Genomic DNA, 26,247 nt, shown 5'->3' on the forward strand with positions numbered 1-26,247 from the left:
ACACATCCCAACACACAACTCAATTTCAAAACACATACACTCTTTGACTCTACACTACGAACGCACCTACACAGGAAACAAGAGGCGCCAAGACCAACAACGACCAGTTCCGAAGATGACCGAAAATAGGTCGAAACATGTTAACAAGGTACGTTAAAATTTAACACAAGAAAGTTCTTATCATACATATTCCGAAGTGATACAGTGTTAAAAGTTGTGTAATCAAGATGTATAAACTTTTTTTTGTTTGAAATATCTCAAAGAGCAACTCCCTGAAATTAATAACATTACTCATGATTTACTCTGTATATGTATTGTCACAATAAATACTTCAAAGCACAAAATCGAAGTTTTGCACTTGTATGATCTTGGATCACGACAAATAATTGTTTTCTTTTTCCATACAAGCCACTCCATGAATCTGTGAATCAAAACGTAACTATGGTAATCTTCTATTCGAGTTTTGATCAGTTCTCTGTAAACTTTATGCCTCTTACTCTCATAAAAGCTGTCTTAATGGATAATGTGTTACAATTACTTTATCACATAAGCATAGTCTGAACCATAATTGAAAATTTCCTAGTACTTAGTGCCTTAAACAAGTAAATACTTCTATTCACATATTTTTAAGTAGGTAAAGATTAAACTCAGAAAGTACTACTTATATCAGTACTTTCTTAAAGTTGCATTACTTACTGATAAGTAGTAGTATATACCGAAATGCTTTATTACTAGATTGCAACTATTTTACTTAAATTTATCCTACCTGCAGTTGAGACATATGACCAAGTTCTCCTTATCATTCATTCTCTCTTGCTAAGTAAAAAGGTGTAGGTATACAGTGCGCGAACATGTTTTGAGCAGCATACCGGTGTGTATCAAGACTCAAGTACTGAAATGTAATTTATTGTGGAAACGAAAACAAATGAAGCATTTAAGAGAGGGAGGGGTCAATGCTGTACAATGCTCTCATACTTGCCTTGAGGGGTGCTACCACTCCAATGAAGAAGCCACATGACTGGGCTGTCAAAGTGGCGCAGAAGGCTATCATGAAGAAAAGAGCGATTCTGTGCAATTCCATTGGCTGTTCAGTGGAAACATAGCTTAAAATGATGTAGAATATAGCTCCTAATATCTGAAATGTAACAGATAAATTAAATAATTAGATTACATTACAGAGACAGAGGTAAACAAACACAATGAAATAAATGAATAAGTAAGCAAATAAATAAATAAATAAATAAATAAATAAATAAATAAATTAATTAATTAATGAATAAGCAAATAAATAAGCAAATAACCAAATAAATAAGCAAATAAATAAATAAATAAGCAAATAAATAAATAAGCAAATAAATGAATAAGCAAATAAATAAATAAGCAAATAAATAAATAAGCAAATAAATAAATAAGCAAATAAATGAATAAGCAAATAAATAAATACGCAAATAAATAAATAAGCAAATAAATAAATAAATAAATAAATAAATAAATAAGCAAATAAATAAATAAGCAAATAAATTAATAAGCAAATAAATAAATAAGCAAATAAATAAATACATAAGCAAATAAATAAATAAATAAGCAAATAAACAAATAAATAAATAAATAAATAAATAAATAAATAAATAAATAAATAAATAAATAAATAGGTACCAGTACATGAGTAAAAGAATGAACTACTGTTTTTCCTTTTTTTCTCTGACAAGTCATGTGATTTTAACTCTTTTATGGACAAACAAGGAAATAATAATGATAATAATGATGATGATGATAATAATAATAATAATAATAATAATAATTCCAATTCATGGAAACATCCCACTCTTCCGAAATTGTACTCTAGATACATTATTATATGCAGACGATCAGATTCTTTTTGCTACAAATGAAGACGAGCTGCAATACTCAATATATCACCTGAATATAATAGCACAAAATTTCAATATGAAAATTTCCATGAAATTGTGTTCTCTTTCTGTAAATGGCCCCAAGGAAACTTATTTTTTTACCGCCCTCGTAATTGCACTCGAGTGGCCAAAATTTGTGTAAGCACTTCTTTTGAGACTATTAAAATGATGGAAGAAAAAATATTATTTTTTTTTATCTGCCCCCATGAGAATGTTTGCTTGTAAGTACAAAGAAGAAAACCATATTACCAGACAAAATCGTGCCAATTCAAAGAGAGAAGCTTGATGATATACACAAACTAATGCGTTTCATACCACATGAATATGAAGAATTTTACAATAATATTCTTCAGTGGTCTATTGTGGAAAAATAAGTTCATTTATATGCTGAACTTATATATTAAGTACACAGTAAGCCTATGCATATATTATATCCCTAATTTGACAAATAAACTTTAGTTGAACTGAAATTATTATACTGCAATTTTGATTCCTTGCAGAAACAGCACTTGTCAAGCTAATATATATTGATTTATTTCATTAACAATTCATTAGATTGAAATAAATTTGGTATAAAGCAACACATCTATTAGGCTTCTGTCTGAAGAAGCCAGTACTATAACCATTGATGTGGTCTAGCACCAGTAATACTGTTTTTTGTATCTACTGAAAAATTTAGTTTTCGTAGCATGTGCTGTTTCTGCAATCCCCGATTCAAATAAGATTGCTTTTAAAATTCCTCATGGCTCCTTTAACGTGACTTATTTGAAATCATAACTTTTTACAATATTATCTGATTGGATAGATTTTCTCTCAAAGAAACTATCATATAAAGATAATAGGTTAACAAATCATTACAATACATATACTAGTCTATATCCCAATAAATATTGTAATGGTTTGTTAACCTATTATCTTTATGCTCGACCATGCCGAAATGTAGTAATTATACACCTGGTAGCAAACCTTTAATGCATGTCATTAAAGTACACCTACTCATTAAAGGTCAGGTCTTTTAGCCAATGACGACTCAGGTTACAACTGTTCAGCCAATGACAGGTCAGCTTTCTACCGTTATAAAACCGCAAGTATCGATTATTCTCGGATATGCAATCGAAAGAGAATTAGCGAAGTCACGGAGGCTGGAAATCCAATACTGTCGCAGAAGGTTATGTTCTGTTACTATAATAATTAGCGTTAATTGTAAATAATATTCAAATAAATTCAATTTGTCATCTCGTTTTTCAATGTCTAATTTAATTTGAATGTTATCTCTGTAGGTTCTTATGGCCTAGCAAGGTCAATGTGGACATCTGTTCCTCGGAAAAAATCAATACTTTCGCGTCTGCGCACATCTCACAACATACGGGACATTGATCAAGGTCAGATACAAAGAAAATTAATAATATCAAGTTAGAAATATGGTCGAGCATAAAAAGTCGTATGAAACTCGCCTATAATGGTAATTAAGAAGCTCGTATGAAAATTATGAAACTCGCTTGCGCTCGTTTCATAAATATCCATACTCGCTTCTTAATTACCTTCATTATAGGCTCGTTGCATAATGTACTATTATATGATAAGTTTCTTTGACTGAAAATCTATTCAATCACACATTACTGTACTTGCTGCAACTTATCGGAGAAAAACATGACATTAACATTTCGTAACTTTTTGTATCTTTGTTTCCTGCCTGTATAAGCCCCTGCACAAACACACAAAATAAATTAACACAGGAAACGTTGAAATAAATCCATACATTTACGAAATAAAGAAAACTAATTTCTTATTTGTAATGTCCAAATGTCTCACTTTGCAGATTTAAGAAATTAACTAGTTGTTCTGTATTTTACATTCCAAGAAGAATAACGTAAATTTACATCTGATGCTTACCTGAATAGGCATCTCCAAAAAAATTGTAGCAAGAAAACTGGGAAGTAACGAATACCATTGGTTGAAGTATTCTCTCTTCAGTACATTCATTTGCAAAGGAACTGTCGAAAGAAAAACATCCACATTAAGCATCAAATAGTGAAACAACTACAGTACAAAATTGAGTAGTTTAAGGTTGGGGCATATAAGTTTGATACTTTCTCGTACAATCGAACTTTCATAAAACGAAAACCAATATAACTAGAAAACCTTCTGCAATGATAAATTTGGTCGGTCCTATCATTCTTCTTATATTTTCAATATATTTTCTTCTTCTTCTTTCATTCTGTGCGATGTCAAATTAATAATAAAAAAAAACAAACAAAACAAAAAAAAAACATTGTTTTGAGAGAAGCCAATTAACATAAAAAATGCAATAAATTACAACGCGTTTTTGTACCTACGACTGTTGAATTAGATGTTCTACTTAAAATTGACTGGGTTAGTTTTACATTTTCTGCAACAGGAACACTACAGCAGGTGCTCATTTGATTTCTGCTCATAATGAACTACTTAAATATTACAGTTTGATTCAGTACAGAAGCCTAGAAACATTCACAACTGCACTGTCTGATAGTCCCTTCACTACTGAACAGAATACCACACCGCGAAACATTTCGTGCGCGCATGCGCAATAATCAAACTTGTTTTGTTTGTTGCTATAACATATTTTGGAAGGGAAGGAGTAACAAATAACAAATACAAATTTATTACCGTCAAATGGGCAAACTTGGAACAGTGTTTTCACTTGGAACATTATCATAGGGTATTTTCGTTTTGACTCAGTAACACCAAACTGTAATAGAACCAATGTGCTGCACAACAAAGTAACAAGTGAAGATTATGTTGCCACTGTGACAAAACGAAAATACCCTATGATAATGTTCCAAGTTTGCCCATTTAACGGTACTCAAAAACTACAAAATCAATATCACTTTCAAATATTCGATATTTAAATTTATTATTTTATTTTATTGGGTTATTTTACGACGCTGTATCAACATCTCAGGTTATTTAGCGTCTGATAATGCCGGTGAAATGTGTCTGGGGTCCAGCACCGAAAGTTACCCAGCATTTGCTCATATTGGATCGAGGGAAAACTTCGGAAAAAACCTCAACCAGGTAACTTGCCCCGACCGGGATTTGAATCCGGGCCACCTGGTTTCGCGGCCAGACGCGCTGACCGTTACTCCACAGGTGTGGACATTTAAATATAATATCACAGGAAACATAATATGAAAATTTGGTTCGAATCTCTAAAATAGGAACATAGTTTTCAAAGTTACTAACGCTGTTGCATTTTGTTCCGATCATAAGTTTCAATTTGGCAATGTGAAGTTTGTTCTCTGTTGTCTGAGAAAAAAAAAATGTGGCAACCTTATTCATAAACCGAGATTGCAACGTTTATCTACCTCCTGTAATATTTTGCTATGCTATCACAAATACATGCTTCCACTTCAGTATAGTAGTCCTACTTTTGTTAATAGATAATTTCTTGTTAAAAGAATCATGGAACCACTGAAGAAGTAGTACTTACATGTGGCTGTGACTGCCATTGTTCCGGTATATACAAGGAACAGAAGACTACCATACAGGTATACAAAGTTGCCAAAAACTGAAGTAGCCTTGGATCCAACACCTTTGTAGAGATAGCCAAATACGATTCCAATCACAATGTGCGCTAACAAACGAATCAAGAAGTATTTCTGAAAGAAAAAAAATTAACAAATCAACATTACTGCAACATTTGAAGAAGGAATAATTACACAATATATCTGGATGCATAACGACACATATTCAGAAATACTAGTATCAGCACTAAAAATTTCGTCACAATCAGGAATTGAACCCGGGATCTTCCGGTCCGAACCCACTTGCTAATAGACGCCCATAAATGGTCAGCCGTAAGTACCCTCCAAGAAAATGCCCCTGTTACTAGTTTCTGTTTGGGGTTGAGTGAAACTCAGGACCATAGAGCGGTCAGGAAGGATTAGATCAGTTTAAAAAAAATCTATGACCCCATCGTGAATCGAATCAGCGACTATCTTGCTTTGCAGCATTACTCCTTAACTGTAGCCGCATGTGGGAAGAATGCCTTGTCATAGATTGTGTATTACTAATTAATCCTTTGTGGCATGAGTTAGTGTTGATTGTAATGTCATTTTCATGAAGATGTAGGCACAGTCTAGTTCTAGTATATAGTCACGAAGCTCAATACGTAGAGAATATGCATCCCAGATAATTACTAACCACCGAGATCGCTACTATTGCCTCATCACATACAATGTGAAACAGTACCGCCACAGTCTATTGTTCCTAGTACCCTCATCAACTAAAGCTTCATGACTGTGATGTAGGTTTGTTGGCATAGAAACGTTAACAAATGAAGGCATAAATGAATGCTGGAAAAATGAAAGCATTTATTATGTACTTCGGTACATCATTATAATAAAAACTGTTTAGTTTAATCAATTTTATTTTAACAAGTGATATTACTTACTAAATGTTAGGTTTATTCATTATTAGTTGTGTTTTATAATAAATATAAAATCCCACAAAAATTAATTAGTTAGGATCTTATGGAGGTTTTTCCAACAAACAAACTGAAAGTAAGCAAAGCATTGCTATTTTTCTAAGTATTAGAGTGAATGAAAGTAAGTATGAACAAATGTTATAATCTATGTAAAAACTACAGTATAAAATCACAAAAAAAGAAAACAATTTTTTTTCTGCTGCAACAGACATTTTTCTTATCAGTACTTACAAGGAATGAAGTAATTGATGTTTAGATTGTCAAAATCAATAAATGTTAGTTTATTACCCCGTGTATAAAACAGTTTTCTACATTACACGTAAAATACGTACAGGTAACCCTGGCTATAGGTGTAGTAACCTTACTTACATAATTTCTGTACTCTTCAAGAATATTCCTGTAATACAACAGGAAGAACTGAGCAAAGAGAGACGCTTGGGCGCACGCCGTGTCTGGGATGTCTTCAATCGACGAATTCTCACTGCTCGCCAGGGTAGCACACTTCGCAGATTTCTCATCCTTTGCTTGTGAATCTGTTAAAAAGAATAATAATTATTATCAACAGCTGTGGGATGTCAACATTATTTGAGTGTGCTAGGCAAGTAGGTGAGTTACTCTTATAACACAATCTAACGCATACACACGAAATATAAACAAGATACATTCATTAGGATCAATAGTTAACTCCTGATAAACTAGTACCCTAAGTCTTGCAGAGTGACATATATCGAGATATGTGGGTTATTCATTCCGTTTTTTATATAGAGCGCGCAGTAATCGACGTAGCGATACCGTCTTTGCCGTTAATTTTGTGTGATTCAGTTCGCTTCGAGCAATGGTACAGAAAGGATCGTGCGGCTGTTACTCGCAGTGCTACGCGTGTTCAAAACGTGCTCTAATTGACAATCCCGCCAGCTGTTAGTCACGCTTTCTTGTGTCGAAAACTGTAAAGCGGCTGAAATCCATCACATTGCACGACAACGCCCGCTCGCATACTGCACAGCGTTGTGTCCGAACTTAAAAATTTTAACTGCGAAGTGTTTGGTCATCCTCCATACAGCCCTGATTTGGCGCCTAGTTATTACCATCTATTCATGCTTGCATCGCAGCGCTTTGATGATGAAGAGTTGCAGTCCAATGTAATAAACAGAGACCGGAAGTTTAGGCATTATGAATCATTAAAATAGGCAGGCAAAAAGGCATCATAAATAGCTAAAATAGGTAGGCAAAAAGGCATTATAAATAGCTAAAATAGGTAAGCAAAAAGGCATTACAAATAGCTAAAATACGCAAAGGCAATTATAAAAACCTTGCACTTTCCACAAAGGGATTTCGGCAGCAAGAAAAGCTTTACATAAGTCGAATGCAAATTGAGATTTTCGACTCGATGTTGCAATTACTGTTAGGCCTACTTCTTCCCAGTAGCCTTGGAAAGTGCATTTTTGTGTTTGGTTGTACTGATATGTTGCGATATGAAATATTTAGCTATAGTCGCGACGCTGTTATTCCGGCGTGACTCCTCCTCTTTGCTTACGTGTTAGGAAGTCAAGGCTCTATAAAGTCTAGGTAGATAGTATCGTTCGCCATTTTTGTTCTTTCGTTGCCGAGCTACCAGACGAGGAATCTATTTGCCACACCGTTAAACATTATCATGTCGTAGCTCCTATGATAATAAATCAAACGCACTGTAATTCAACAAATAAGGTGAATGCAGAGTATCCAACGCCCACAGAACGAATATTTCACTTTTATCACTGCCAATGTTGCGCTATAATCGTATATGCAAAGTAGGCTATAACAAAAACCTAAACTAACCAAACCTAACCTGTCAAAGAAGCAACAAGTTATACTAAAGATGTGTAAAATTGGCCTGTGTCTCTATAGTGGGTGGGACATAAATAACATTGCAGCAAATAAAGACTTCGTGTGCTTTCTGCGAACGCCAACGAAAGAGCCAAAATGGCGGGCGATTATATTAAGTATTTATCGAGCCTTAAGAAATGAATATTGTCTTAATCAGCGAATCACAAGACGCACACATTTAAATGTAGCCGACCTGCAACGCGATTGGCTGACGGAAATTAGAGCGACGGGAGTATAGCTACAACAACGTCGCAATTAAAACTGAAAGAAAAATAACCGTTAAAAATAACGTTAGACCCGCACTCATTGTTGCCTTGTCAAATAAGCACAAGCGATAATTAAAACGCTTACTGTTATACTTTTTGCTCGGCAGCACTGATTGTTGCAAAGAGAATATGAACTGACAAAGACAATAATATACATTCGGTGAAGTCACTTTCATTGTAGCGGTTATAGAAATAAATAAAAATATACCTGTAGGCAATTTTTAATAATAAATTAATAATAGATAAATAATCAAATAAAGGCAAAAAAAAAAGGATTTATTTTGTAAATTAGCATTTATATTAAAAAGGTAGAAAAGGGCAACATAAAACTGTGACGTTTCAATCACAAAGGTATAATTCGTGCAGGTTTACTTTCAAAATGAAGATAGATTTAACAAATTTAAAAAGACATTCTGCCAAAGTTCCGGTCTCTGGTAATAAATTAGTGGCCACGATTAGTGACTATCCAAGAGATTCTTTTGAAACTATCTTGCTGGCCGCAGAGAAGGAAACGGTAGTGCAGACGTTTGGCTTTAGGGAATAAAAGAAGTCATTGCATTTCGTATGACAAAATAAAAACGATTGAACTGGGTTGCGTGTTGCATATTGCATCAATGTAGTAAAAAAATATGCCTCCAACTATTCGGAATTACTCTTTGTTCCATCATCAGGCACACTGGATAACTGGAGCGAAACGCTATTTGGTTAGGTAGGAAATTTAGCTAACTCAGCCTGGACTGTTATGTCACGAGAACCTTGACAACTACTCTCCACTCTCATTTCATCATAGATAATGTCTGTTTTGAAACTGTGCTTCCTAGTCCGGACCGTTATGTAAACACCACAGATCATTGCTTTATTACTCGTAAAGCCACTAATTTTTGGGAACTCTGTAGCTAAGATGATGAAAAGGGATAAATCAGAAAGACTATACCAGAGTTTTTGTATAATGTAGGATCCAACTTTACCTCGAAGTCGGAGACCAATCCGTCAAAAGAAGCTTTCCAGGAAACATTTTTTAACACATTTTGACACAGATGAAACCATATTTGACTGCACTAGACGTCATACTTAGATTCAAACCTCATCATAGATGTGTTCTGGCTGTTAACTGTAAAGCAGAGGTGCAAGATTCTCTCATCAGGAATCCAAGACATGGTGATACTACCCTAGATCATATATGTAACAGATAACTCATCGCTATATTAAAATCGGCAGCACTTTGAAGAGAACAACCGCCAGGATCGCCACCCGTCCGCCGTAAACGAACACGAGATGGCAGCACAGTCGCTAATGCAGTTCAAATGGGAATTATGACGTGACTCCGTATGTAACAACTAGATGGCAGCGTAGTAAACCTGACAAAAGTTGTTAATGTCAAAGCCTATAAGGCTGACCTATCTGTTACATATATGATCTAGGATACTACGTGGTGCACACCTTAACGTCATTAAACATTTGAATTAAATTTGCAATTCAATTGATTTTATGTATATATTTCGTCTAATTAGACAGGGCCTAAGTTCTTGATTTCTTGCATTTTTGCTAGATTATGAAATTTCGTTTGAATTATTAACAAAGCCTGGAAAAATGTCATAATACAGTCTCACCTATACATGAAAAATGCGCGATAATGCAATGTTTAAATCATATTAATACTTCCAAAGAGAGTAAAGAATGAAAATACTGCACATCGCGTAATACATTCTATATTAGTATCGATTTTATTTCAATAGAACCCGATAGGAGGCCATGAGGACGAAGTTGGACATGATCTTGAAAAAAATGAATAACGAATTTTAAAAACAACTTTATAGAAACTAGCAAAAAAAAATTGAATTTTTTTCACATTTTTCTAGATTCCGGGACAAATATTTGATTTTTTTTTTTACATATTTTACATTCCAGGACAAATACAACTCAATCTAGGACACAAGACACCATTAAAATCCAGAACAATCCTGGGAAATCGAGGACGACTGGCAACTCTGATTTAAAGCCTCAAGACAACTTTATCACTAGACAGCGGTTTTTTCAACTCGAGGCTAGGACGGAAAACAAGTTTAATTGCTCAGAATATTTTTTGCTCCTAATAAGTTATACAATCGAGACATTATGGAAATACAAGTTTTTCTAACTGATTTCAAGAGAAGTGTTTTTCTTAAACACGTTGCGACTGCAATGAATGTATGGTCTGAAAAATCCAGTTGCTAGGTTTTCACAATACTAATAACAGAAATGACAGTGATATGATGGTTTAACAATGAGAAATAGATAAAAAGTACCGAAGATATGTTCTAATCTAATATCAAATGCAAGATTTAATATGAGCTCTTTTTTCCTTCTTAAAACAAATTAACGTAATAAGATACAATACACAGTCATGCAAGTAATAGTACATTATGCAACGAGCCTATAATGATAGTAATTAAGACGCAAGTATGGATGTTTATGAAACGAGCGCAAGCGAGTTTCATAATATTCATACGAGCGTCTTAATTACCATTATGTAGGCAAGTGTCATACGACTTTTTATGCTCGACCATATTTCTAACTTGAAATTATTCAGATGTATACATTTTATTTGTATCTGACAAGATCGGAAGTGACCTTGTTCTAGGTCGTGAATTGTGAGATGTGCGCAGACGCGAAAGTATTGATTTTTTCCGAAGAACAATGTCATTGACCTTGATGTAATCCCGTTAAACTTGATATAACTTTGATTATTGAATTCGACATTGAAAAACGAGATGACAAATTGAATTTATTTGAATATTATTTACAATTAACGCTAATTATTATAGTAACAGAACATAACCTTCTGCAACAGTATTGGATTTCCAGCCTCCGTGACTTTTCGCTAATTCTCTTTCGATTGCATATCCGAGAATAATCGATACTTGCGGTTTTATAACGGTACAAAGCTGAGTTGTCATTGGCTGTACATCTGTACTTTAATGAGTAGGTGTACTTTAATGACATGCATTAAAGGACTGCTACCAGGTGTATAATTACTACATTTCGGCATGGTCGAGCATAAAATAATAAAACGCTTTAGGCTTAAGTTATAAATGTTTCGTTTCTTTTCTGGAATTCGAAATGAGTTGCGGATAAAACTGCGCTTTATTATTTAATTTATCATGATTCTGACGGTACTAATGGCACTATGTGGTTTTTTTACTTGGTTATTTTACGACGCTGTAGCAACTACGAGGTTATATAGCGTCGATGGAATTGGTGATAGCGAGATGATATTTGGCGAGAAGAGGCCGAAGATTCGTCACAGATTACCTGACACTTGCCTTACAGTTGGGGAAAACCTCGGAAAAAACCCAACCAGGTAATCAGCCCAAGCGGGAATCGAACCCGTGCCCGAGCGCAACTCCGGATCGGTAGGCAAGTGCCTTAATCGACCAAGTTACGCCGGTGGCTTACTAATGTGTGGTGCCATTGATTATGGTACTAACATATTGTGTCCCGCGCAGTGGCGTAGTGGTCTAAGGCATCCTGCCTAGGACTCGCGTTATGGAATGAGCGCTGGTTCGAATCCTCATAGGGGAAGAAATTTTCTCATGAAATTTCGGCCAGTGTATGGGACCGGTGCCCACCCAGCATCGTGATGCACTTGGGAAGCTACGATAGGTAGCAAAAATCCGGTTTCGCAAACTAGCTGTAACGGCGTGGGGGGATCATCGTGCTAACCACACGATACCTCCATTCTGGTTGGATGATCGTCCACCTCTGTTTCGGCATGTGGACGTGAGGCCAGCAGCCGACTGGTCGGTGTTGGCCCTTCAAAGGTCTGCAGCGCCATGGATTTAGTTTTTTTTTTTACTAACATGTTGTGGTGACAGTACTGGTGGTACTACCTGTGGTGACGGTGTTGATGATACTACTTATGGTGACGATATTAATGGTAGTACATGTGGTGACGATAACATTGGTACCATTTGTGGTGATGGTACTGTGGTACTACCTGTGGTGACGGTGTTGATGATACTACTTATGGTGATGGTACTGATGGTAGTACATGTGGTGACGATAACATTGGTACCATTTGTGGTGATGGTACTGTGGTACTACCTGTGGTGACGGTGTTGATACTACTTATGGTGATGGTACTGATGGTAGTACATGTGGTGACGATAACATTGGTACCATTTGTGGTGACGGTACTGTGGTACTACCTGTGGTGACGGTGTTGATGATACTACTTATGGTGATGGTACTGATGGTAGTACATGTGGTGACGATAACATTGGTACCATTTGTGGTGACGGTACTGTGGTACTACCTGTGGTGACGGTGTTGATACTACTTATGATGACGATATTAATGGCAGTACATGTGGTGACGATAATATTGGTACCATTTGTGGTGACGGTACTGGTGGTACTACCTGTGGTGACGGTGTTGATGATAGTACTTATGGTGACGGTATTAATCGTAGTAGCCTACATGTGGTGACGATAATGTTGGTACCATTTGTGGTGACGGTACTGATGGTACTACCTGTGGTGACGATACTGGCACAGACGGTGTTGATGATACTACTTATGGTGACGGTATTGATGGTAATACATGTGGTGACGGTGTTAATGGTGTCGGCGGCGATGGCTGTACTATTGTGGGAGATAGTCTAAGTATTGACGTAATAGTATCGGTTGCTATTTTTAAGACTGTTCGGCAATTTTATCACCTCCGTCATCCTTAGTCATGTTTGAACGCACGGACCTTAGATCTATTGGTAAACATGATGGCTCGATCACTGACATTTTCTGTGAACTGTTGTAATCAATTTCTAAACAAATAAATTTTCCAGGGCTACAGAAATGCTCTTGAATGCTTTAGACCTTTGGATTATTTGCGTACGGTATTTTAGACGTGAGTGGAATATTTACACAGGCTCTGTCGTCACTTGCCATGCAAGTCGACAAGAACTAGGATCACTTTCCTTTCCAAGCCAGCACCCGACCTTGACCCCAATGTTTCGCAGTAAAATGCGATTACGTAAGCTGCAAATACTACATACCGTAATTTCCTTTAAGAGTCAGTTTAAGAATAAAAGAGAAAAGAAAATGACCATAACTACTGTAATTATAGCCATTAGGCTGCTATTAGTAATGTATTGTAAAATGCAGGACAACAATTACAGTGCTTAGAAATTGATACTTGGAAAAAAAATCCTAACGGGCGATCCAGACTGTACGAGTATACAGTGGCTTTCATTACAAATCACAAATTTTTATCGTTTCACGGAACTTTGGTTATGTTTTTATTTAACAACGCTCGCAACTGCAGAGGTTATATCAGCGTCGCCGGATGTGCCGGAATTTTGTCCCGCAGGAGTTCTTTTACATGCCAGTAAATCTACTGACATGAGCCTGTAGCATTTAAGCACACTTAAATGCCATCGACCTGGCCCGGGATCGAACCCGCAACCTTGGGCATAGAAGGCCAGCGCTATACCAACTCGCCAACCAGGTCGACACGGAACTTTGGTAAATAACAAAAAAACGTAAAGTAACCTCTATTTGAACTTCGACACGTAAAATTCAGCACGTTTTATTACATTATTTATATTTCAGGGAATCTTATTTTGTTCACATGTTAAATAATTTTTTTTTAATAATTTATTGATCGATCAGCGCATTTAGCGCTATACAGATCATTTCTAAATAAAATATAAATACAATACTTGACACTGAATTGAGGGCAGCCTAGATTCGGCTCCTCAATGAACAAAAATAATGGTTAATAAATAATTATTTACATAGGTTGGTGTGATGATACATTTTGATTATAATATGAGGTCCATTGGAAGTCGGCTATTGATTCTGGTGGGAAATGTGGACTTCCTTCCGAGAGAGTAGTGGATGGCGCCTGGAACATTTTCTAGGTTGTTATAGAACTTCTTAGCTTGTGAATGAATAAACTGTTTGATTGTATCAATATCAGTTTCTCTGTGTAGTTGGCTGTTACGGACAAACCAAGGAGAATTAAGTGAAATTCGTAGGACTTTATTTTGAAATGACTGGATGTGTTTAATTTTACTTATTAAATAAATTTGAAAATAACGTTTAATTTCTTATTGTCATTGTTGTTCATTTGTTATTTTCAGTTTGTATTTCAGCTTTTATTAGCATATTTTTTAAATTTATCGACCTTAAGGTAATAAATGCAGATATATTTTTTATTATGAAATAAAATATAAAATACAAAGAATAATAACGATTAAAATAAAAGTCGAATAATTTTTTAGAATCAATAAATTAATTTTGACCCAGCCATGTTTTCTGGAATCCTCGAAAAACGATATAAAAATTTACTAGGATTTAAAATGACGCCAGTATACTGTTCTCCAACCAGGAGATTAACCGGTAAAGGAATGTGCTTACTGTTGCGTCATCTATTGGAGCGAAGTAGATAGATAATATTACCGTTATAACGTCATTTTAAAAAACATGCGCTCTCCTGCATATGTTATTTCCTGTATGGAGAGATTAAAAGACCAGGGGTGCTAATCATAGACATTTCGCTAGCCCGCGCTACGAGCTTGCTAAACTAGCCCCGGCTATCGACTGGTTAAGTTGCTTGTACAGGATTCAGATCATATCGTCGCCTGAATGCAAGAACTAGGTAACTCGAAATTTGCGTTTTTTAGTTACTTCTTTTATAGCATAGCAAAAATTGCACAGAATGTAACGCAAGAACTAGGTAACTGATCGAATGATACCAGCGACATCTATTTTCCAATATAACAAATAGGTAAAAGAAAACGAGACATATTCCTTTGTGCAATAAATAAGTAAATAGGCGAAGTCACAAAATATGAAAATCAAGTTACCTAGTTCTTGCATTCAGGCGACGATATCATATCGCTAACACTGGTTTATGAATACGAAAAACGTTAGTTCGCTGATCATCCACCGGAAGCCCGCGCTAAGAATGTCTATGAATACGGCCCCAGGAGATTAACCATGATCTAATTTTGTAACTAGGGTAGTATAAGTATGTGTGTATCAGTGTTATCGCTTTTGCTTTGAGAGTTAGCCAATGGAGATGCGTGTACCCACGTGTGTGACCTTATGACATCAACATTCATTCATAGCATTGCCCCGCTGCGTCTCATTCCCCTGAGACTTTCTCCTGGTTGGAGTACGGTAGGTATTCAAGCAGAGAATGCTGTAAAACCTAGCCAAGATTTTATGTCGATATATTTTATATTCGAACAATTATAATGTTATCATTGTAATACATTATTTTCTACCTCTGAATTCTGGAGCCTCATTAAAGGTAAACACAAACAGAATGTAACGAAGATAACACGTAATTAAGTTTTTGTTTGCTGTTATTTATACTCGCTTTAACATCTGGTCATACCAGACATACAACGAAACAAAACTAATTTTATTACATAAACTAGTCGTTCTTATTCGACAGATATTGGAGAAAAAATGGGAGTATAAGGGTAAAGTACATCAGTTATTCATAGATTTCAAAAAGGCGTATGACTCGGTTAAGAGAGAAGTTTTATATAATATTCTTATTGAATTTGGTATTCCCAAGAAACTAGTTCGATTAATTAAAATGTGTCTTACTGAAACTTACAGCAGAGTCCCTATAGGCCAGTTTCTATCTGATGCTTTTCCAATTCACTGCGGGCTAAAGCAGGGAGATGCACTATCACCTTTACTTTTTAACTTCGCCCTAGAATATGCCATTAGGAAAGTTCAGGATAACACAGAGGGTTTGGAATTGAACAGGTTACATCAGCTTCTTGTCTATGCGGATGACGTGAATATGTTAGGAGAAAATCCACAAACGATTAGGGGAAACGCGGAAATTCTAGTTGAAGAAAGTAAAGCGATTGGGTTGGAAGTAAATCCCGAAAAGACTAAGTATATGGTTATGTCTCGTGACCAGAATATTGTACGAAATGGAATTATAAAAATTGGAGATTTATCCTTCGAAGAGGTGGAAAAATTCAAATATCTTGGAGCAACAGTAACAAACATAAATGACACTCGGGAGGAAATTAAACGCAGAATAAATATGGGAAATGCCTGTTATTATTCGGTTGAGAAGCTTTTGTCATCTAGTCTTCTGTCAAAAAATCTTAAAGTTAGAATTTATAAAACAGTTATATTACCGGTTGTTCTGTATGGTTGTGAAACTTGGACTCTCACTTTGAGAGAGGAACAGAGGTGAAGGGTGTTTGAGAATAAGGTTCTTAGGAAAATATTTGAGGCTAAGAGGGATGAAGTTACAGGAGAATGGAGAAAGTTACACAACACAGAACTGCACGCATTGTATTCTTCGCCTGACATAATTAGGAACATAAAATCCAGACGTTTGAGATGGGCAGGGCATGGAGCACGTATGGGCGAATCCAGAAATGCATATAGAGTGTTAGTTGGGAGGCCGGAGGGCAAAAGATCTTTGGGGAGGCTGAGACGTAGATGGGAGATGGGAAGATAATATTAAAATGGATTTGAGGGAGGTGGGATATGATGGTAGAGACTGGATTAATCTTGTTCAGGATAGGGACCAATGGCGGGCTTATGTGAGGGCGGCAATGAACCTCCGGGTTCCTTCAAAGCCAGTAAGTAAGTACTAGTCGTTCTCTTGTGAATCAGGTCGCTCATCCTCTGACCATGAGCACTGCCTCCTTTCTGGAACTTATAAAGTATCGTCCACACCTGTGGAGTAAAGGTTAGTGCGTCTGGCCCGGGTTCGATTCCCGGTCGGAGCAAGTTACCTGGTTGAGGTTTTTCCGGGGTTTCCCCTCAATCCAATATGAGCAAATGCTGGGAAACTATCGGTGCTGGACCCCGGATTCATTTCACCGGCATTATCACCTTCATCTTATTCAGACGCTAAATAACTTAAGATGTCGATAAAGCGTCGTAAAATAACCTACTAAAATAAAATAAAACTTATGAAATATCTGTGCGACAAAACTTTTTTCTCGGACTTTACACGGACAGACGTACGGCATAACCAGAACTATATTATTTCATGTTTTTTCTTCACATTTATAAGAAGGTCTACAAATCGAATCTTTTTATGATCATAAAACTTTCTCTTTACACTTTACATAATCAGAAAGTAAACGAATTACGCCGCTATTGGAAAGATAGGCGTTGGAAGTGCAAGGGAAAGAGGCCTGAATAATTTCATATCTTTATCTCATTTTCTTTTATTAACACGGAAGTGTCTAAATTGTTCTGAAAGTATTTCTATGTAAATCCAGCTGATGAGACTAGGCTGCATTATTCTGTCCCCTTTCCACTGCAGTTCAAATTCCACTTAATTAAACTAATCAAGAAAAAAATTCCCTCATTAATTTGTGAAATACAAATTAGAAATACAAATTGCTCATTTAAATGACCTTGAACTGTGACGAGCAGAAGGTCTAATTAAAAGATTCCTAGCAGCAAGATTGATTGATTGATTGGACTGATTGGACCTTGTCCAAGGCGAATACATTAGTCTTATTAACCAGTTTGCATCACCAGTAGAAATTCTGCTCCAGCTAACGTAAGCAGTGATGGGTGAATGCAGTCAGCCAAAAGTTTAGAAACTCCATTTCATCACGCTTAAATTTTATAATTAATTTTTTTTGTTCTTAAAATTTTAACGAAATATTTCATAATTGTTGAAGTCACAATATGAAACAGAAACATAACAAATTTAGGAACAGTACAATAATGAAGCTCTATTTTTTTATTAATTGAAAACTGGAGCATTTTTCAATGAATTTTACTTCACAGAGGCTAACAGCGAAATTCTGGACACATTATTCGGCGATCGTATTTAACTTAAGTAATGAAATTACATTAAATTAAGCGAAAACAAAATAAGTGCATTAAATTATGTATTTCCACAAGAAGGGCAGTGACACAGAGTCTCTCTCTCTCCACCAGCCGCCACTGAATCATATATTCAGCCCGGAAGATGTTCAATGACAATAACGTGACAGAGTAAATCCTTGAAACAAAAGAAACAGAATTTGCTTTTGCCATTTTGGGTTATTTCTTTTTATTTTGTGGGAAATCGATTTTGTTTGTAGAAAAAATTGCAACATCTCAGTAAATTCAGTCCAGAGCACTACCGAATTAATGTTCATTTTCTGAATGCCACCTTCTCAAACCGATGGATTGGTCATGCTGGACCGGTTGCTTGACCACCAAGATCACCAGACCTTACTGCTTGTGTTTGTGAAGTTACGTGGACGATTTGGTTTTCGCCACAGCAGTCAACGACGAAGAGGATCTCAGCCACAACAGCACTAACAAACCGTGCCTTTTTACTTGGTTATTTAACGACGTTGTATCAACTACGAGGTTATTAAACGTCGATGGGATTGGTGATAGCGAGATGGTATTTGACGAGACGAGGCCGAGGATTCGCCATAGATTGCCTGACATTTGCCTTACGGATGGGGAAAACCTCGAAAAAAACCAACCAGTTCAGTCCAAGCGGGAATCGAACCCGCGCCCGAACGCAACTCCAGATCGGCAGGCAAGAGCCTTAGCTGGCTGAGCTATGCCGGTGGCCAATCCGTGGTACTTCAGGGATATTGGAAAGAGTCATATAATTCATAGTATGGCGCTTTATTTGCAGATGAATGGAGGGCACTTTGGACAATTGTTTAGGGTAATTTAAGAATTATAGTCCCGTCGCTCTAATTTCCGGCAGCCAATCGCGTTGCAGGTCGGCTACATTTAAACGTGTGCGTCTTGTGATTCGCTGATTCATTTCTTAAGGCTCGATAAATACTTAATCGCCCGCCATTTTAGCTCTTTCGTTGGCGTTCGCAGAAAGCACACGAAGACGTTATTTGCCGCTCAATTATTTGCTGAATTACATTGCGTTTGATTTATTATCATAGGAGCTACGACATGATAATGTTTAACGGTGTGGCAAATAGATTCCTCGTATGGTAGCTCGGCAACGTAAGAACAAAAATGGCTAACGATACTACCTACCTAGACTTTATAGAGCCTTCACTTTCTAAGATGTAAGCAAAGAGGCGGAGTCACGCCGGAAATAACAGCGTCGGGACTATAAGTTTTAGCGTTTTCCTCATCAGTTTTTATTAATACGAACTGATCATCGCTTAGTAGGAATACGCGAATCTTAGACTTCATGTTCTCAAAAAAAAAGTTTTGTTTTGCCTCTCCAACTACCCCTTCCAGTTTGTGTACCGAATTCTGAAACACCCTGTATATATGTTAATGCGGGAGATCTATAACACTGATTAACGTACTGCAATCTAGTCAACGATGAATTCGTGCCTAGAAACCACAGGTCCGTATGCAAGATGACAACCTTTCATCAAATCTACGTGGAATTGTGCAATCTTGCCAGTTTTTAGCCATATTTAATGAAATTTGCGAATTGCTATTTTCATCATGTGAAGACCATGGTTAAATGAAAATGAAACAGAACACACTGCAGATGCACCTATTGTAATTAATGGGTATCTATTGCATAGCAGACGGCTCTGATTAAATCACGGATCATACAGGGTGTAACACAGCCATCAAAGGTTAGACGACTTACAACTTTTATTTGATAAGCTGATAAATGATGAGAATATTGAGTGAGGAATACGTGTGAAGCTATTGAGGTTGTGAGGGAACGAAGAAAGCAACTATTTGTAAGGCGGAAAAGTTTCTGAAAAAATATATAATGGCGAATTTTCCATCTCACGTTACTATATTATGTTAATATATTTACATTAATACATCTTTAAACCTGACATAAAGAAAATGTTCTCGTCCACACCTGTGGAGTAACGGTCAGCGCGTCTGGCCGCGAAACCAGGTGGCCCGGGTTCAAATCCCGGTCGGGGCAAGTTACCTGGTTGAGGTTTTTTCCGGAGTTTTCCCTCAACCCAATATGAGCAAATGCTGGGTAACTTTCGGTGCTGGACCCCGGACTCATTTCACTGGCATTATCACCTTCATTTCATTCAGACGCTAAATAACCTAGATGTTGATACAGCGTCGTAAAATAACCCAATTAAAAATGTTCTCTCTTCGCAGCTTGTGAACTACGCTTTTAACTAATTTCAGTAACGCTCCCGACTTGCTGATACTTGCTCTCAAGGTTTTCCAAATAAACTGTGTATCCAATTTATTAATAATAATAATAATAATAATAATAATAATAATAATTTATTTTAGTAGGTTATTTTACGACGCTTTATCAACAGCTAAGGTTATTTAGCGTCTGAATGAGATGAAGGTGATAATGTCGGTGAAATGAGTCAGGGGTCCAACACCGAAAGTTACCCAGCATTTCCTCATCTTGGGTTGAGGGAAAACCTCGGAAAAAACCTCAACCAGGTAACTTGCCCCGACCTTGAATCGAACCCGGGCCACCTGGTTTCGCGGCCAGACGCGCTGACCGTTACTCCACAGGTGTGGAGAATAATAATAATAATAATAATAATAATAATAATAATAATAATAATAATAATGTGAATTTATATTAAAACACTGGAAATAATTCCAGTGTAAAAGCCTCACAATGTCCTATTGCATGTAATTGGGAGGAAAATATTTTCTTTAACATTTGTGCACCAGTGGTCCCAATAATGCTTGAGGAACAATGAAAGAGTATTACTTCGAAATAATCAGTACCTATTACGTAAAATGAAATATTGTGCTCGTTTTTTGTTGTTTCGAAATTACTGCAATATTTATATTTTCTTCAAATACTGTATACAAATCATGTAAATAAATGATTCATTACAAACGACTGCTTTGTGAATTGTAACTGAGTAAGTCTATTGTTTCTTGTGTTACAAATATAGACACTGAAAATATTTATTTATTTTTTACTTCTGCTAAGTGTGTTTATAATGTCCAAATGTATATTTAATTGAACACTGGAAGCGCAGAATAGATTCTTGTACATCCCTCCGCTAAGAACTGGTAAGAGCAACACGTGAATGACGCAATCTGCACAGACCGGAGTTTCGCGCACATACACTGCACATTCAGTTTCTGATTTCTGGCATGCCTGATTTAGCTTGATGAATTTTGTGAGCGCGAGAAGCTATTTGGAGAGATGAGGTCGAGGATATGCCATGAATTACCTGACATTGACCTTACAGTTGAGAAAACCTCGGAAAAACCCAGCCAGGTAATCTGTCCAAGAGGGAATCGAACCCACGCTCGAGCGCCAACTACGGAACAGTAAGTAAATGGAGTTATTTTAACGTTGTTTCAAGATATACCGGAACTTTTAACTCCTACTTCAAGCACTGGTTAACAGAGAAGTTACGAAACGATACTGACCAAGAAAAATTGTCTGGGTCGTTGACATCGGAGACCTGCGTGGAGGTAAGGAAGTTACTGGCTGCGTGCGGGGAAGGCTGGCCGTTATGGAGGCTCGATTTGGACGTCTGTTTTCATTAAAAGAAGAAGAGGTCTAGCTCCCGTACAGCCAGTGTATTCTTTTATTATCACATCATTCCGTGCTTGGACTAGTAATGATATTGTTTCTATGGCAACTCAATTCCTATTGTAAGCAAATATGCCCTTTTCAATTAAGTAATACTTTCAATGAAACTAAAAGTTGGCATTGTAACGCGCTCCTCTTATTTTTAGTGCTATCATTCAATCAAAAATTTCAATTCCTTCATCAATTTTCGAATGATTTCTCTGTTTATGCTTAATTTCCTTGAACTATAGTCCGGGTCAGCTTAATTAATACCCTAAGAGTGAAACTTCACCAATTTTTTCCTATTACTATAATATGCTAGTGGATTATAATGATTTTATAGCTTTCAGATTGAATTTTCTTTTATCACCTTCGTTTCGAATCTCGGGTGCTGACAAATACTACAACTGGCAGTTATTTTCTAACTGTTATGTTGGCAGCAATAACTTCGCTTTGCAGTAAAGTAAACTGATGGAAATGCAAGTACCTAGGCTTGTGAATGAATAATTAATTAGTAATACCGATATTAATATTAATATCAATACATAATTCAGTTGTGTTGCCTTGTGATTCCTATTCAACTCTATATTCAGGTAAGTGTAATTAAATAAGAAATAACTTATAAACCCACTTCGTATGAATCATGCACGTAAATATATGACATTTTAATGAAATTCTTTCGTGTCTAGATTTTTATTAAAATGTCCAAGAGAGGAAATAGCAAGATAGCGGCTTCTTTTTTTTTTTAGTAGGGTATTTTACGACGCTTTATCAACATCTCAGGTTAGCCTATTTAGCGTCTGAATGAAATGAATGCCGGTGAAATGAGTCCGGGATCCAGCACCGAAAGTTGCCCAGCATTTGCTCATATTGGATTGAAGAAAAACTCCGGAAAAAACCTCAACCAGGTCATTTGCCCAGACCGAGAATCGAACCCGGGCCACCTGGTTTCGCGGCCAGACGCGCTAACCGTTACTCCACAGGTGTGGACAGAGACTTCTCCAAGAAACAAAGTGCTTATAAGTATTTTATGGTCGACCATGCCGAAATGTAGTAATTATACACCTGGTAGCAGTCCTTTAATGCATGTCATTAAAGTACACCTATTCATTAAAGTTCAGGTTTTCGATTATTCTCGGATATGCAATCGAGAGACAACGAGGGAAACGTCACGGAGGCTGGAAATCCAATACTGTCGCAGAAGGTTATGTTCTGTTACTATAATAATTAGCGTTAATTGTAAATAATATTCAAATAAATTCAATTTGTCATTTCCTAAATCAATTTCCAGGTTATATCAAAATTAGTTCATGTTACATTACACCAAGTTCAATGACATTATTGTTCCTCGGAAAAAATCAATACTTTGGCGTCTGCGCACATCTCACAATTTAAGAGCTATGAACAAGGTCACTTCCGATCTTCTGTCAGATACAAATAAAATGAATACTTCTGAATTGCTTAATTTCAAGTTAGAAATATGGTCGAGCATAAAAAGTCGTATGAAACTTGCCTATAATGGTTGCTTGCGCTCGTTTCATAAACAAACATACTTGCGTCTTAATTACTATCATTATAGGCTCGTTGCATAATGTACTATTAAGTAAGTTATACATTTTAAAGTGGTGTTCTGTTTTCGGAATTCGTACTGATCATTTCACGTGATCAAACTACATTTTTAGGTTACGTCTCGTGAATCGTGAACTGGTTAGTTAAAACAATGAATTTCGTGTTGCCAGATAAAATAAATTTTAATATTATATCATACTAATCCTAATTACCAACATAATATGCGAAAAGTCCAGGAGGAAAATATACTATTTAATAGGTAATTTATTGAACCATTTAGAAAACACCTCGCAACATAAAGATGAGATGTGGTAAATAAACAAGACATTGTTATTGTTAATTACTATATTATTATTATTATTATTATTATTATTATTATTATTATTATTATTATTATTTCAGTACGCAGCATTGTGATTTTTCTCTCTTTAGTGATAACTAGTATTAGTTGGCAACACTGAAGAGACGACCAAATTATACATGTACACAAATTAGAGAGTTTTCGCATCCTATTGGTCCGCTAAACGGTTAACGCTATGTTGACGGCATTGATGAAAGAACCAATCAGAGCCATTCACCTCACGTTTAATTCAATAGCGTACCCGCTATCTCTAGGCGGATAACGTGGAAGTGAATGAAGTTTACCGTAGGCCTAATTTGGTGTTAAAACATGGCATTTGGTTTGAGATTTACCACGGTGGGTGATATTCATCTACTTAGAACAGCTCAAAATGGATAAATTACAAGATAAGTACAAGAAGGGTCAGAAAAGAATTTTTCGTTGAGATTTCAACATCGATTCGTGAGTACTCCGACAAACGAAAACGCCATAACTCGGAAACCAGTAAAGATTTTGAGTAGCGATCACTTTTAAAATTGATTTCCATTCTTTCTTAACATTTCTCTCGCTCTGACATCCCCCCCGCCGCAACTAACATGAAAAATAAAACAAAATTTGTCGCTTACCAACTTTTGAAAGTGTAAATGTCTATTCTAAACAGATCATATCGAAATTAGTACTTTTTCTTACTTTTCAAAAAAAGATTTCAGTTGGAATTTTTTTCTATGCGTTCCTTAGACAATGAGCCTTATACCTGAAAGCTTGATTTGCATAATACACGTCACTGTCCGTTAACAGATAGCCACAATTTAAGTCACACGGAGTTAGTGTGCACTCAGTGTTGGTTGCTTGACGGTTGTCAGCCCACTTTGAGGTCTGTGGATATAGAGGGAAGAATTGGATCGGTGTCTGGTAGAGTTCCCGGGTAGCTCAGTTGGTAGAGCGTTGGTACGTTAAACCAAAGGTCCCGGGTTCGATACCCGGCCCCGGAACAATTTTTCCCTCGAAATTATTCAAATCAACTTTACAGGGAGTTATACCTGAAAGCTTGATTTGCAATGAGCTATCAATTAAAAAAATACAGCGCGATTGACTATCATAAGAAATTCGACATTATAAATGTTTAACGGAGCGGGAAATATCGTATCTTAACGTATCTTTACGTTAAAGGGATACGTGCACTGATCTCTTAGAATTTTTTCCGAAGTTTTACGAAAGTATCCTTAACATAATTCCATATAATAAAGTCCAGAGGGGTTATGTCGGGTGATAAAATGTCTATTTATCTTTGGCTTACTGACATGCAGTAAACATATAGTTGCAAATGCTTGCTCAGCACTTTATATACAGTTGAAAGTGGAATAGTCAACTGTCAGGCTGTTTTACGAACAGATATTGGAGGGCTGGGAACTAAAGGTTCACGAAGAAGTTCAGCATCCTCTTCGCTTGTATTTGGTCTACTGGCACTCTTTTATTACAGGATGCTACCAGTTTTCATAAACTTTCTCTACATTGATGGACTGTTCTGTAGTTGTTTCCTTCCATAATTAGTCATGGAATTTTATTGCGCCTGTGTATATACAGGGTGATTCACGAGGATTTACCGTCCCTTACGGAGCTTATTTCCGAAGACATTCTGAGCAAAAAAAAAAATATCATATAAACATTTGTCCTAATCTCAATATTTTCAAAGTTACATTGATTCGAAGTTATTAGTAAAATACCTTTTTTTTTTTTTTTAGTTTTACGGGTAAAAAAATATTACAAATAGAGAATAAACTATTCAGAAGTATCATTTCTTTAATTGGCTAGTGTTCTGAAGCTAAAAATGTGTTACGATGAAAGAGCAATGGAACGGAGAAAAATTCTCTCCGGCGCCGGGATTTGAACCCGGGTTTTCAGCTCTACGTGCTGATGCTTTATCCACTAAGCCACACCGGATTCCACCCCGGCGTCGGAAGAATCGTCTCAGTTTTAAGTTCCAACTCTTGGGTTCCCTCTAGTGGCCGCCCTCTGCACTACGTCATAGATATCTATGAACCTAGGACCGAAGTCCACACATGTGCTGAGGTGCACTCGTAGTGAGTGACTAGTTGGCCGGGATCCGACGGAATAAGCGCCGTCTTAAATCACGAAGTGATTTACGCATATCATATATATTATTATAATGTACCGAAGTACATATGATATTTCCATGCAGATATTCTGCGTTATCATACGATGAAAGAGTAATGGAACGGAGAAAAATTCTCTCCGGCGCCATTACTCTTTCATCGTATGATAACGCAGAATACATTATAATAATAAAAATGTGTTGTTAATTGCTTTGTACAGATTTTATTTTTCAGTTTTAACTAAAAATGACATCATTCT

The 26,247-nt window shown here is 36.4% G+C and overlaps 1 protein-coding gene and 1 non-coding gene across 2 annotated transcripts in view; one reads left to right on the forward strand and one right to left on the reverse strand.

Moving 5' to 3' along the window:
- LOC138716020 (ATP-binding cassette sub-family G member 1) overlaps positions 1-26,247 on the reverse strand; it is a 356,377-nt gene that overhangs the window by 11,938 nt on the left and 318,192 nt on the right. The window contains exons 9-12 of the mRNA XM_069848948.1: positions 6,745-6,908; positions 5,380-5,548; positions 3,804-3,904; positions 980-1,135 (exon numbers count right to left, since the gene is read on the reverse strand). Coding sequence (XP_069705049.1) covers positions 980-1,135; positions 3,804-3,904; positions 5,380-5,548; positions 6,745-6,908 — 590 coding nt within the window. The remainder of the gene's footprint in view (positions 1-979; positions 1,136-3,803; positions 3,905-5,379; positions 5,549-6,744; positions 6,909-26,247) is intronic.
- On the forward strand, positions 24,794-24,866 carry TRNAN-GUU (transfer RNA asparagine (anticodon GUU)). Its single transcript has one exon. It is a non-coding gene; the product is annotated as a tRNA-Asn (tRNA).

Source organism: Periplaneta americana, chromosome 2 (genome assembly GCF_040183065.1).
Source record: "Periplaneta americana isolate PAMFEO1 chromosome 2, P.americana_PAMFEO1_priV1, whole genome shotgun sequence".
NCBI classification, from domain to species: domain Eukaryota; kingdom Metazoa; phylum Arthropoda; class Insecta; order Blattodea; family Blattidae; genus Periplaneta; species Periplaneta americana.